Source organism: Pongo abelii, chromosome 8 (assembly GCF_028885655.2).
Source record: "Pongo abelii isolate AG06213 chromosome 8, NHGRI_mPonAbe1-v2.0_pri, whole genome shotgun sequence".
NCBI lineage: Eukaryota > Metazoa > Chordata > Mammalia > Primates > Hominidae > Pongo > Pongo abelii.
In genome coordinates, this window is record NC_071993.2 from 84,952,099 (window position 1) to 84,966,278 (window position 14,180).

The 14,180-nt window shown below is 39.6% G+C and overlaps 1 protein-coding gene across 6 annotated transcripts in view; it reads left to right on the plus strand.

The window, feature by feature from the left end:
- Nucleotides 1–14,180, plus strand: part of FAM13C (family with sequence similarity 13 member C) — a 123,012-nt gene that overhangs the window by 86,738 nt on the left and 22,094 nt on the right. For all 6 annotated transcript variants that reach the window (XM_024253896.3, XM_024253895.3, XM_024253894.3 and 3 more), the window contains 2 exons: nucleotides 12,053–12,263; nucleotides 13,465–13,603. In XM_024253896.3, the coding sequence (XP_024109664.2) occupies nucleotides 12,053–12,263; nucleotides 13,465–13,603 (350 nt within the window). The remainder of the gene's footprint in view (nucleotides 1–12,052; nucleotides 12,264–13,464; nucleotides 13,604–14,180) is intronic.

Here is a 14,180-nt window from a genome sequence, read left to right on the forward strand (position 1 = left end):
TGTTTCCCTATGGATGCAGGTGGCCAGTTGGCTGTCTTTGTTGTCCAGTGAGTTCTCCTGCTCTGTTGGCCATTATGTTTGAATGAGTGGCAAATAAAATTGAACAGGAGCCAACATCAAGCCAATTAGCAATTTAAGTCAGATTATTTAGACAATATTCCTTTTCTTCCCTCAACACCATATTCTACTCCCTGCAAACAAGTAACATATTTAATACAAAACACACAAAGAAGTCTCAAGCCAAGTACAAGTTAACTGTTGAGCTATTTGGTGATTTGGATTAACTATACAAGTTTCTGACAAAGTGTTCAGTAAAATATTTGTTGCATGTTGGATGTGGATATATTTTTTCTTCTTTTCATCATGACTTTTATGTGTCTTCCCAACAATTAAGAATAGTTTTGGATTTTCTCATTCGGCATGGGCAAGATTTTGTACAAGCTTATTATTACTTGTTATAAAATGAAAATAAATACAGGGTTTATGTAGGGATTGCTCACATAGAGGAACTAGCAATACATTCCATGTTAAATATCAAATGGCAGAGATGTGCAGAAGTCTCTTTAGAGAGGAGGCTTGTGGGTTGCATGCTGGATTTTCCAAAATGTAGATGAATCTGAAATGTCTCAGATACCTCCCAAGAGAGTCTAGAAAACTAGATTGTAGAGACATCTAGAAAACTGATGTTTCCGGGGACCAAAGGAGTCTCTTCATTTGGAAGGGATATTGCCAAAGTGACAGGCATTTGTAAGATGCCTTTGTGACTTAAATTATGGGATGGTTTGGTCTCATTGGGTTCTTAGATGCACTCTTACAGGAAGACCATGCATTTTTCTAATCAATGAGTCACTCAGGGAAGAAATTTATGCTCAGATCCATGGTTCTTAACTCAGGGATGGATTTCTAGAACGATCTTTGGACACCTTAAAACTTTAAGTTTTTTCATGTTAGTCCTGGTGAGAGGATGGTTGTGTAAGATGGACACAGATGGCCATACTCCATAAAATATTATAGTAACTTATAAACAGTTTTCTCTTTCTTAACATCTAGCATTATCTCTGAGCCTTACATGTATATAAATATTCAAATCATAATTGTTATAAAAATTCAATTAGTAATTTTTGATGTCAATAACATGGACAAAATCCATGATTTTGAACACGGATTTGAACATGTGATATGAACAAGTGATTTTCATAAGAATACCTGGATATAATATGCTGTCACTTAACCATAAATAGCAAACATTCATAAGTATAAATTCATGTGACCTAGTAGGTTTCAAATTCACTATAGACTTGATTGGCTTTAACTTGGGTTTATGGGTTGCCAAGATCAGTTCCACCTAGTAAGAGACTTGATGTGCTCCCCTTTCCTAGACATCCAGTTGTAAACTGCATATGCAGCAAGAACACATTTCATGGTACCCCTGGGGACACTGTATTCTAGATACTGTTCCAGAACCTTCTTACAGATCATAATTACAAGGAAGCTTTTCCAACGTGGAGATTCTCTGGCATCCTCTCTAGACAGTCTAGGATGAAAGCCCTGGAATCTGTGTGTTTCATAAACCCTCCTGAATAATAGAACCACACTATTCAAGTGGATAGTGTCTTGAATTGGAAGATAATGTCAAGTTCTGTCTGACTCTGCTCTACCTCAATTTTGGCAACGAGAAGAGGCTCACAGATCACATGGGACTTATAACTCAGGGTCTGTGGCCAGTTGGCTCCATCTGCTTACTTATTTCAGGAGGAGAAAGTCCACAGGTTGGGAGTGAGTGGGATGGGGATATAGACAGATTTGAGGAATAGAGGGCCCTTAGGGAAAAATGATGGAGAGGAAATTGGCTGCAAGGCAGCTTGGGGCCATACAAAGGGTAATCAACTGGATTGGTTTGCACAGGATTGTCCTATTTTTAGCACTAAATATCCCATATGCTAGGAAATCTTCACTCCCAGATATTCCAGGACTGTTGGTCACCCTACTTGTAGGTTGCAAACCACGACCTGTGAGACAGAAGCTGTTATAGACTGAATCTTCGTGTTTCCCCAACAACTTATTAAAATATATGTTGAAGTTTGGAGGTGGGACCTTGGGAAGGTGATTAGGCCATGGGATTTAGTGCCCTTATAAGAGTCCAGAAAGCTAGCTTGCCCTCTTCCCTCCATGTGAGGCTGTAAGAAGTCAGCCTTCTGCAAGCTAGAAGAGAGCCCTTATGAGAAGTTGACCCGGCTGGCACCTGATCTTGAATTTCTAGCCTCCAGAACTGTGAGAGATAAATTTCTGTTGTTAATAAGCCACTCAGTCTATGGTAATTTGTTATAGCATCCAGAACTGACTAAGGCAGAAACCCACATAATAGGCTCAAAATACCTCTAACTCTATCAATATCTTCTTACAGCTGAAGCAAATATTTCCAGCATGGAATTAGTAAGCACCTATTCTGATGTGATTGAATGGAAAATGGAATGAGGATTGTCTTTTCCACTGCTTATGATTTTAGAGTGTGGAGAAGGACTGTTCATGTTCCACATGAGTCAGCATAGTAGCCTTTGTTCTGTCTGACCAAGGATGATTGATGGTTTGGAGTTTTAGCAAAAACTGTCACCAGAATAACTGCACACCTATTACTAAAAATAATAATTCCATAGCAGTACTTTATTACATTTTTCTAAAATCTTGATCTTCAAATTGAACTTTCAGTTTGGGTAAGACACTAATGTAGTATGTCTATTTAGAGTCTACAATTATTCTTATGCAGAATTCTGCATAATCTATAGGTCTCTTCCAAAGTTGAAGTTGACGTAGGTCAGAGTCAACCAGAACCTGACCTTTTCACTCATATTTCCAGACACTGTCCACTTGACCAGAAGTTTTCAATTAATTGAAAATGATTATTAAATTTACAGCTGTCTGAGATCCCTACCTTAAAATTAAAAATTAAAATATAAAGATGAGGCCTAAGAATCCCCACATTTGAAAAACTCCCTTGATGATTCTGAAGTGCAAGGAGGTTCAGTAATACTTTATAGAACACGGTGCCACTCCAGGGGTGACATGAAATATGTTCCTGCTGCAGGTGCAATTTAGAAATAGATTTCTAGAATAGGAAAGCATTTCAGGTATCCTACTAGGAGCATCTGGTTATCCATAAAACTTGATATTTCAGCCTATGTGGGGGCAACCCCAGATAGTCTTTGAAAGTCAGTAAGAAGAGATCTTCATTTAACCTCAGAAGTGCACAGAATTTCCAAATATCTTTTAGAAACTTAATTCATTATGGTGTGTGTGTGTGTGTGTGTGTGTATGTGTATGAGACACACTGAGACTTCTAAAGCCTTCTGGAGCCTTTATATATATTCAAGATGTACCATCTAATGTTTTAACTGAAAAAATGGCTACCATTATAGAAAGTAGTACTTCATTTATTTGTCCTAAGTTGGTTCCTTTAAAATAGAGGTTTTCAATTGGGGTCTATTTTTTGCTGCCCTCGAGGACATTTGGCAGCATCTAGAGACACAACTGGTTACAATGAGGCAGTGGACATTCCTGGCATCTGGTGAGTAGAAGCCAGGAATTCTGTTAAACATCCTGAAATGCACAGGACCACCCCTCTCCCTCATCAAAGAATTACCTGGTTCAATAGTGCTGAATGGTCAATAGTGCTGAGGTTCAGAAACCTTTGATGTAAAAGCTCTTAAGTGAATAACATTAACATTAGCTAACAATGACCTCTTTACTTGCATCAGGCATTAGTGAATGGATTGGGCATTAGTGGATGGATTTTCTTATTCTGCACAGGAACTCTATGATATAGTTTTCATTATCACCCCCAGATTAAAGATGAGGAAATAAACTTGGAGATGTAACTGGTGATATGGTTTGGCTGTGTCCCCACCCAGATCTCATCTTGAATTCCCACATGTTGTGGGAGGGACCCACATGTTGTGGGAGGTAATTGAATCATGGGGGCAGGTCTTTCCCATGCTGCTCTTGTGATAGTGAATAAGTCGCATGAGGTCTGATGGTTTTCAAAAGGGGAGTTTCCCTGCACAAGCTCTCTTCTCTTGTCTGCCACTATGTGAGACAAGCCTTTCCCTTCTGCCATGAATGTTAGGCTTCCACAGCCACATGGAGCTGTGAATCCAATAAACCTCTTTCTTTTACAGATTGCCCAGTCTTGGGTATGTCTTTATCAGCAGCATGAAAACGAACTAATACACTGGCTGAAGGGCCCAAAGCTGCTGAGTAGAGGGTGGCTGGGTGGAAAGTGGGGAAGTGTTAGTGGGGCTTTCCCCACTCTGACTCCATAGCCTAAACTCTTCATCAGGATGCTATTTACCATCCAGCTTAAATGGTAAGTCCCCAAAGTTCTAATATTCTAGAATTTGGAATGAAATATATAGCTGGTCTATATACTCTCTATATAATTAATGTATTTTGAAAGTCATTTTAAAAATCCATCCCTGACTTTGTCTTGTCAGACTGAAGAGATCTAGATTTGTGGTTGATTTATTTGCTATAGCCCCTCTGTTTCTGTAATTTTGCCTCCTCTGATCGAATCCATCTCTAGGTCCCTGTGTCTCTTTTGATGTATATTTACCTGAACTGCATAGCATATTTCACATGGAGTCAGATACTACAATTTTATTTGTAAATATCAGCAGAGGTACTATAGTTTTACAGAATGTCACCACTGGAAGAAACTGGGCAAAGTATACAAGGGATCTCTATTATTTCTTACAGCAGCATGTGAATCTACAATGATCTCAATTTAAAAAAATGAATTAATATGTGAAAATGGGAACAGGGGCATTTTATAAAATAAATATGAAATAATTACGCCTGTGGGATTGTTTTCCAAACCCTTCCTAGAGATGCATATTATTTTCTTGGCTTTTTTGTCATATCAGTATATTCTATCAGAGCTCCCCAAATCCCATACCTGATTAAACTAACAGTTTAGTGCTTGTTATTTGTTAGGAGTAGCTGGCTTTGTTTTCTTTAATGGCATCACTTACTGGCCTGCAGTGCAAGTCATCTGCCACTATTGAACCTCTGCTTCATGGTTTATGAGCTTGTTCTGTGGTTGCTTAGCATTTCAATCTGAAAAATGTTAACATCATCTGCAAATTCAGATTTATCATTCTGCACTTCCTTTTCCATGCCATTTCTGAAATGTAAAATAAGATTAATTCAGGATCCATTTGCAAGTATTGGTACTGACATGTCCATCATAAAGACAGAAATTAATCTCTTCCCTTAGCTGCATATTGTTAAGTGAACTTTGCATCCATTGCAAAACATGGCCCAATCATCATTCAGTTTTGTTTTAAAACAATATTTGGCATGAAAATCTTGCATAGACTTCTTGAAAACCCAGATATATTTTCATATCAATGGTTGTTTAAAAATTTCTTCTTCTATGTCATTTCCGAAATGTAAAACAAGATTAATCCAGGATGCACTTGCAAGATTAGAACTGAATTAATTTCTTAAAATATTAATTCAACTCTGCCCTTTGCAAAAGGTTCTGCCTAGCTCAGAAAGATAGTTCCTTGCAGAACTTTATATGCTACTTGGGTGATTTGGGACAGGTTATTTACTCTCTCATCCTCCTCAGTTTCCTTTTGTTTAAAATGGGAAAAAGCATACTATCTAATTCCTAGGATTGTTGTGAGAATGGCATGCTATAATATATATATGAAGGTCTTAGCTCATCTCCAGCGGTAAATGCTCCATAAATGTCAGCTGTCATTATGTTAAAAGCTGGGCATCCTTTCTGTACTCAGAACTCATGTCTCCTTTCCTCCAGTTGATAATGCTTGCATTTGTCTTTGAATATGTATTCTATCATAATTTCTAACTACTTCCAGGGATTGGAAATGACATTTCATATTGTTCATTCCCTAGGTCCCCTCTAGAATCTTGCATATGATTGACATTACACTTATTCTCCTAAGCAAAAGGTATTTATAACAGCAATAATCTATAGAGCTGATGGCTGAATAAATACTACCTATTAAATTTGGAATTACATTTGTAACAATAAAATCTGTCCTGTGCTAAACCTATGACATAACTTGGCCAGAAAAGTTATCTACTATTAATAATTTTTCTGTGATTTTACAACCAGCTTCATAATCTATGAAGAAAGGAGCTTTGCATTAATCCCTTGTTTTCTAAGGAAAGATTTCAAAATGTATAGATGACTGTAATCCTCTGAGGCCACTTCTCCAACTGCTTTATAGGAAGGAAATATCAGTTCTACAGCCCAAACTGCCAGGTAGTTATTTAATTTTTTTAATTCACTTTTTACATTAGACCAAGTACTGTGTTATTATACCTGATTGTATTTGTCTTCAACTGATTACAAATGAGAATTCTGAATTTGAAGAGACTTGCCTGGCCAAGGGTATAACAACTGCCAACAAGTGGTATCACAGACAAAGCCCAAGCCTCTGACTCTAGAGCCCGGGCTTTTAACCAGTAGCCTATAGTCATTACAAAAAATATTAATAGACTTTATTTTTCAGAATAGTTTTAGGTTTACAAAAAAACTGAACATACAGAGAGTTGTCAATTACCACTTTTCCCTTGCACACAGGTTTCCTATATATTTTAGTCACTTTAAAAATACCTTTCTTCAGGTTCTTTTAGTATCAGCTTTTCATGCATAGAAAGACTGCCTGGAAGTGACCAGATGGCATGCCCAGAAGCTTGGTGTCTGACACTGCTCTTGATGTCTCCCAGGCCCAGGGCTAGGTAGACAACCTGTCCTGTCTCTTCGAGTTCCTTGAGAATCATACGTTCCTGTGGCTGTATCTGGAGCTGCTGGTCCAACTTCCCTGAGTGAATTGGCTAATTCAGCCTAACTTATGACGCTTGAGATGAATCATTCTTGACTATACTTTCTAATTGACTTGGGATGAGACTAGTAAAGGTACCGCCCACATCGAAGGTTGGAATTTCCTTCAGTGGTCTTTCTGTTTGCTTTGTATATTCAATGTTCCCCAAATATTCTCCCCATAGTGCTTCTGCTCATAAATGAAAACTCCCATTTGAAAATGGCTTTTGTCATCTTAATAGCAGATTTTTATCAGCTGTACCACTACGGTGATCAACTATTCAAGAATCGACTAGAAGACCTGGAGAGTCAAGTAGGCTGAAAAATGATAAGCATCCAGCGCCCAGCTTTCTCTGTATCCCTAGAGGGCACTTCTGAATCTTCCACACTATGATGCATAATTTCTCTTTCCCTAGCTCCACAGCTCAGGGAGAACCCTGGACCTGGGCAGGACATTGTTCAGCCTCGTTGTTATCTGAGCAGTTGGCTCCATTTTGGTGACATAGGGAGAGTAAAAGATGTTCTCAGAGATCAGAAGCTGTCCATTGGACATTTCCCTTGGTTATTGCTCAAATTCAATGAGATTGAGAGAGATTAAATAATGCATCCCAGGTCACACCAGTGACAAAACTGGGATGAGAATCTTGGTCTTCCTGAGCCTGTGGCTCGTGTTTTTATCCATTATGGCAAACTGCCTCTTGGGTTTGCAGGGTGACTGTCATGAAGCCCAGCCCTGTTTTCAGGGTGACAAATTTCCCACCCCTCCAGCTCCCTAACACGTCTAGTGGCCATCTATAGAAAGTGGCACATAGGACTGCTTGGAGTGCTGACCTCCTCACTGCTCAGTCAGTCTCCCCAACTCAGAGTCCCTTTTCATCTGCCCTCATTCCCACCTGACATGACGATACTGCTTCTCCTCTCTCAGTGCTCTCTACCCAAGGAAGCTCATCTGTTTTCTCACCTTGGTTATTGGGATGACTTCAGGTTTACCCATGTCCTCTCCCCGCTAACCATATAGCGAACCCTTTAGTGCCTCAGGAACTCAAATGCGACATACCTAAAAATGAACCCATCATGTATCTATCAGATGTTTTCTTGGTTGTTTTTCATCTGTGTTTTTGTGGCCCTCTGTGTGTGGGTGATGTTATTATCCTCCCTGCTGTCTGTCCTGAGAGAGGCTGGTTGAGAATGCTAAGGCCTGAACCTCATTAGAATCACGGACATGCTTTTGGCTTATTTATCGTTTGAAACCAACAAAGGCGGAAGTTTGGCATTTTGGAATGTCCCTGAATGCTATTTAGGAGCCCACCATGATGGGCAATCCCAAGATTGCAATTTTACGAATCTACACATCTCAGCACCCCATCTCAAGTTTTTGCAGATAGAGATTTACTTAGGTTTGGAATAGCTTTAAATTCACATTAGAAAGATAGATTTTTAAATCTGACTACCTCATTTAACCACTATAATGTAGCATTTGCTTCTGCTTGGGGTTGCAGCCTGAGCAGAAGTGGTCTCTTGGCCTTCACACACTGATGGTAACTACTTTTCTTCTCTACGTTCCCTTCTGCTCAGTGACTGGGCTGCCAGAAACACTGTGGCTTCCAGTGTCAGAGATGTGGCATCTTCTATGTCAAGCACCGGTCAAACTCTCCCTGAATGGAGATAGCCTAGTTATGCAACCTTTCCTAGTGAATTTAAAATGAAGAGCATATTACTACCAGCCTCATGTAGTTGTTACAAAGATTAAATACATGCAAAAAATCTCAGAATAAGATTGAGGACACAGTGAGTCACTTCATAAATATTAGATATGATGATTATTATGTTTTTATAAATAGGGACTCAGAGTAGTGACAACATGTTGTGGGGTATATTGGTTCTTATTTTCCACATTAACCCTGTAGGGTTTCCAAATGAGGTTGGTGTTCAGTAAGAGAAGACAATATTCAATTTTCTTATTTTAATAATATTTGTTAAAAATAATGGGTCTCATAGATGCTGTGTTCAGTAGTTTCTATGCTTTATCTTAAGATTTCACCAAATACCCTATACAAAGGATGCATGGGTGAATATTGTTACTTTTAAGAGGAATTTGTTTTAATGTGTATTAGTTTTAAAAAATGTAACTAGTACATCAAATTCATGAATTCTTGGCCATTGCTTAGGATGAAGTGTAAGCATAAGTAACAGCATTGTTACTACAGTAGTCTCCCCATATCCTGGGCTTCCCTTTCTGCAGTTTCAGGTGCCCACAGTACAGTACAATAAGTATTTTCAGACAGATCACATTTACACAACTTTTATTACAGTATCTTGTTATAATTGTCCTATTTTATTGTTAGTTGTTGTTAATCTCTTACTGTGCCTAATTTATGAATTAAACTTTATCAAAGCTCTCTCTCTATATAGGAAAAAACGTAGTATATATAGGGATTGATGCGCTCTGTGGTTTCAGGTGTCCACTGGGAGTCTTGGAACTTATCCCCTGCCGATAAGTGGTGACTACTGTATTGGCACAATGTTGTGGAGAGTGTCTCCTTTTATGTTTCTTATCACAGTCCTGTGAGGAAGACAGGCCAAACAATGAAACTGAGAGAGGTGGGGAAACTGGCTGGAGCCCCACAGAAAGTATAGGCGCACCAAACTCCTGGCTCCCAGACCCTTTCCTCTAAAACATACTGCATCGCAGGATGAGCCCTGCCAAGCTGCCCCTTCCTTGGGGATAGAAAGTAATGTGCCCCTAGGGAACAAAGGTTCCACCTTAGTTTAATATTGCCATCAGCTTCTCCCTACTGGGAAGTAGGGTCTGGAAGCAGTGGCCTGGACTCTTCCCAGGACAGCAGCAGCATTGGCTCTGAATCTACACTAGCCTCTTCTGAGCAAAGAGCTCAATAATTCTGTCTACACAAATACACACACATATGCATGCGTCAGCTGATTTAATTAAGCCCCTTCTCAACTCAAATGGAGAGTTTGGACAAAGAACTGAGGGGTTACAAAATTACCAGTTTTTGACTGTGTTGTTTTTCAATTGGTTGCTTTGGGATCTTTCTGGCTCACAGCTTCCTTCAATAGTGAATTGGAGGCAAGGAGGTTAGGATGTTAATTGGGCCACATGGTAAATTATGCAAATGCCCAAAGGAAAACAGATGCCATATAAATGGAGGTTTACAATTACTGTTGCAATGCAGTTTTTTAAAAAGCCATTTGTAGTGATGTGTGATTCTACAAAGTTATATTTTAGGACTCTATGGGTTCCAGAAACCGAGATCTTTCCCTGGCACTGCTTCACAGTCATGTTACTAGGATCCCAAGTATTTCCATTTTGGCATTATAAAACAGCAACCAAGAAGAGACCTTGTTAGTTTTGACCCTGGGGCCACAAATGAGCTGAAGGGTTGAAGGTCTCAGACCTTTTCCATTTCAGTAAAAATATGGTGGTCCCAGGTGTGTGCTAAAGATTATTTTCTTCTCCATTATTATTTCCAGAAGATATTTCCAAGAAACTGGTAACATGAATAAAACACATTTCTTCTTAGAGCCTAGTGGTTTAAGAAAAGGATTTGATGAGGAACCCATACACCTACTGGTGTATTTTGAAGGTGATATTATATGCTATGAGTTATTGGTTAGTAACTCTTATTCCTGTTACTCCTGAGGGCTCTTTCCAAACTGCAGAGTTTTCTGGGTAAATTATTCATGGCAAGGGTGTTGCCTGTGGTGATGTGTGTCAGTCACACCATTACACCTTGTGTTGGGCTGGAGGCACTGCCATTCGCCTACCTCCAACTCTTTTGTCATCACATCCATTTCTGACTAGCCTCAGCCACTGACAGTGCTGTCAGTGAGCTGCAAAGACAAAATAGGAGGAGTTATCCATTCTCCAGTCTACAATCCACCAGGGGAGAAGCCAACTGAAAACACAGGAGGACCTAATCAGACCTTTGATGTTACGCAAAGCAGATTGCATTTCAAGCTCTAGAAAACAAGGAGCCACTCTAAATCTGATTAAGATTCATCTGGTACCAAATTGTGATAAGTGTTTATTTTGGACAAGCAGATCATCAGTGTTTTCTGATTCTGCTTATTCATCCAGAAAATCTTTTGTTTTCCCCTTTCGTTAGAGAAGAAGTAGTAAGAGAAAGCCTTGGCTGGTCCTGACTTGTCTGTTGAGCAAACTTGAGAAGGAGACTGGGCTGCTTCTTGAATAACTCTGTACGGAGCCCAGGGTGCAGAGCTCCTTCTTCTGGCCCCCTGACTCAGTTTCCTAATGATCTGATCCCCTGCTGCTGTGCCTCAGTCCCCTGCCCTTACTTCCACAGCAGAGGGGTACATACCTTCTGGACGACCGTGAGGTGGGGAACTAACTTAAAAGGGGATTGGTTCTAGTGAGAATTCAGGGACAGAGATGGCTAGCTGGGGAGAGGGTTCGGAGCAGGTTTTGTGTATGTTTTTTGTTTTGCCTGAAATAAAATGGTACATAAAGTTTTGGAGAAAAAAATAGAATAATTCCTGATTCTACCATGCTTTGTAGTTGCTATGTAACCTCTATGATCTTTTAGTGCATCTATTTGTACATATAAATGTGTGTGTTTATATAAAACGGAATGTTTGGTTTTGAAATTTGTGGTTTCCATTTAGCATATTCTGAACATCATCCCTTGTTGATAAGCAGAGTTCTCCATCATTTTTGATGATTGCTGAATAATTTTCTTTCTGGGGACTCCTCTCCCCTCTCTTCCTCTTGTTTTTCTTTTCTCTCTCTTCCTCCTACTCCCTTCTCTCCCTTCCTTCACTGGTTGTTACACCTTTTCTTCCTGATAATCTATAGTCTTTTGCTCCAGCTCCATTTTATTGTTTTCTTTTTATTGCTCTAACATTTTGTAATATACCCTCTGACTTATGCAAATAATGTGAAATAAAAAGAAGATTGTTTTGTAGTTTGGGGTTGTGTTGATTGTATAACTCATACCAAACTTATTTGTTTCCTTTGTTTTGTTAACAGCTTTGTAATATTTTCTGTCCAGGTTCTGTGAGAATAAACATGACAATATTTTGAAAGCTTTTCATATCCCCAGAAGGAAGAAATGACAAAGAGGCAAGCCATTATAATGAATGCTTATGATCTTTATTTAGGAACATGACAGTCTCAAGCCCTCTGTCACTTCTAAGTCTTGATGATTTGTCTCATTTGCCCAGACCCCTCACCAGTCCACAAAGATGGGCAGAATGAGGCCAACAGCGCACCAGAAGACCTCCAGTCTGTGGGGACCAGCAGGCTGCTCTATCACATCACTGACGGTGATAACCCACTGCTGTCGCCACGATGCTCCATCTTCAGCCAAAGCCAGAGATTCAACTTAGACCCTGAGTCAGCCCCATCTCCACCCAGCACTCAGCAGTTTATGATGTGAGAAAACTGTTTTGTTATTGTCTTCATTTCATACAGTTTTTCAAATGCCACATTTATAAACTACAATGAAGTGTGACTGAAATAGCACAAATGTGCCTGCCTAACACAACTGCGAGACTGGAACAATAAATGACAAAAATTAGTGTACTTGCTAGTTGGGGATGCCATTGCAGGCCTTGATACTGCAAGAGGAAATGGTCATGAGAGACAGGATAGCCCAGCGGCTCACATGTTTGAACATTTTTGGTGAAATGACCAGAATCTTAAGTATATGTACATGCACATATCAGACATATCATTGTTGATGAGCTCAATATTCTTTCCATGTCCAGTGGTAGCATCAATGGATGAGTTGTGGGAACACTTGGGAGCTGTCCATCTACATTTCTTGTTAGATTCTAGAAAAGTGGTAGCTTACAGTAGCTACCCTCATCCAAATAATGTATGTGTGTGTGTGTGTGTGTGTGTGTGTGTAATCAGATGCCTGCCCCCTATACATTCCACTTGGAATTTGCATTTGAGATTGAGGAACTATGTGTTGTTTATGTTTAAGTTCCATAAATAATTTTGATGTATAATTAAGATTAAGAATCCCTTGGCTAAAAATATGCCCAGGGAATCCCTGGTTTCTCCGTCAGAACTCATGCCATTTTTTCTTGAATATATCTAACCCCGGGTCCATGAACTATCTATCGATGGACCTGAAAGAGTGAATTATTGCTATTGCATGTAAAGTGTGTGTGTTATGTGAGGGGGTATATGCAATTTCTGGAAAAGAGGCCCATCCTTTCATCATATTAAAAAAAAGTCCTGTTATGTCAAGAAAAGTTAACCACTCATCTAAATCTTCCTTGAAAATGTTGGTAGGTATGGCTTGGGCAACCTACTGAGGACAGAGCCTCAACAGTGCTGTCTCTTTCGAATCTTAAATTGGCTTCCTCTAAGCTTTACAAAACACATTTCCTGGACTAATATTTTGACGTTTTACACTAAAGTCCGAGACAACATCCACCCATAACAGAGTTTTGTGATAGGGAGTCTCCATTAATGAGCAGATGCTACCATGGTGGCCTCATCAAATAATGAACTTCCCTCTGGAATTCTCTGACAATCCAGGAATTTTGGTTTGTAGATCAACAGAACTGTTTACTGGAAGCCCACTGTTTTTGATACTCCTTCCTCCCTGTAATCACTGCAGGCCACGGAGTTCTTCACGCTGCAGCTGTGGAGATGGCAAGGCGCCACAGACCGTCACCCAGCTCACCAAGCACATCCAGAGCCTCAAGCGGAAAATTCGAAAATTTGAAGAAAAATTTGAACAAGAAAAGAAATACCGGGTAAGAACCCTGGGGTTTGACATAGGAGCAGATTGGTCAGAGGTGTGTAGATTCTCCTCAGCTTCTGTTCTTCCTTTCTGGGCACTCTTCTTTGCCAGGGGACAGCTCTGTTCCCATGGGCCAACCTGGACCTATCATAGAGTCTTCATCTTCTATCTGTCTTGTTCTCACCTGCTGTCAGTTGATCTCTGCTGGGATATTTTCTAGTAATGGATTACAACTATTATTTCCAAACTTATTTGATTATTGATCTCGCCTTTTTTTTCTGAGGAACAAAATTTGGAAAGCTTTTGAATTATGGTCTTCTTCTTCTTCTTCTTTTTTTTTTTACTTTTTCTCAATTGCATTTTGATAAGAACTTATTAAAGACCCAAGGGAGGAGTCTCCAACTGTGGAACAGAATGAGGGAGAAATGGTTTCTTTGACATTAAAGTATTTCCTGGTTGGTGAATGAGGACCTCTCAAGTGACATCTGTTCAGGCCACTCATAAGAACTAACCCTAAGCCATCCTTTCCCCATCAGAGAGACACTAGTTTTCATGCTAGTACTGCAGTGCAGCAACCATGAGCCTCCTTT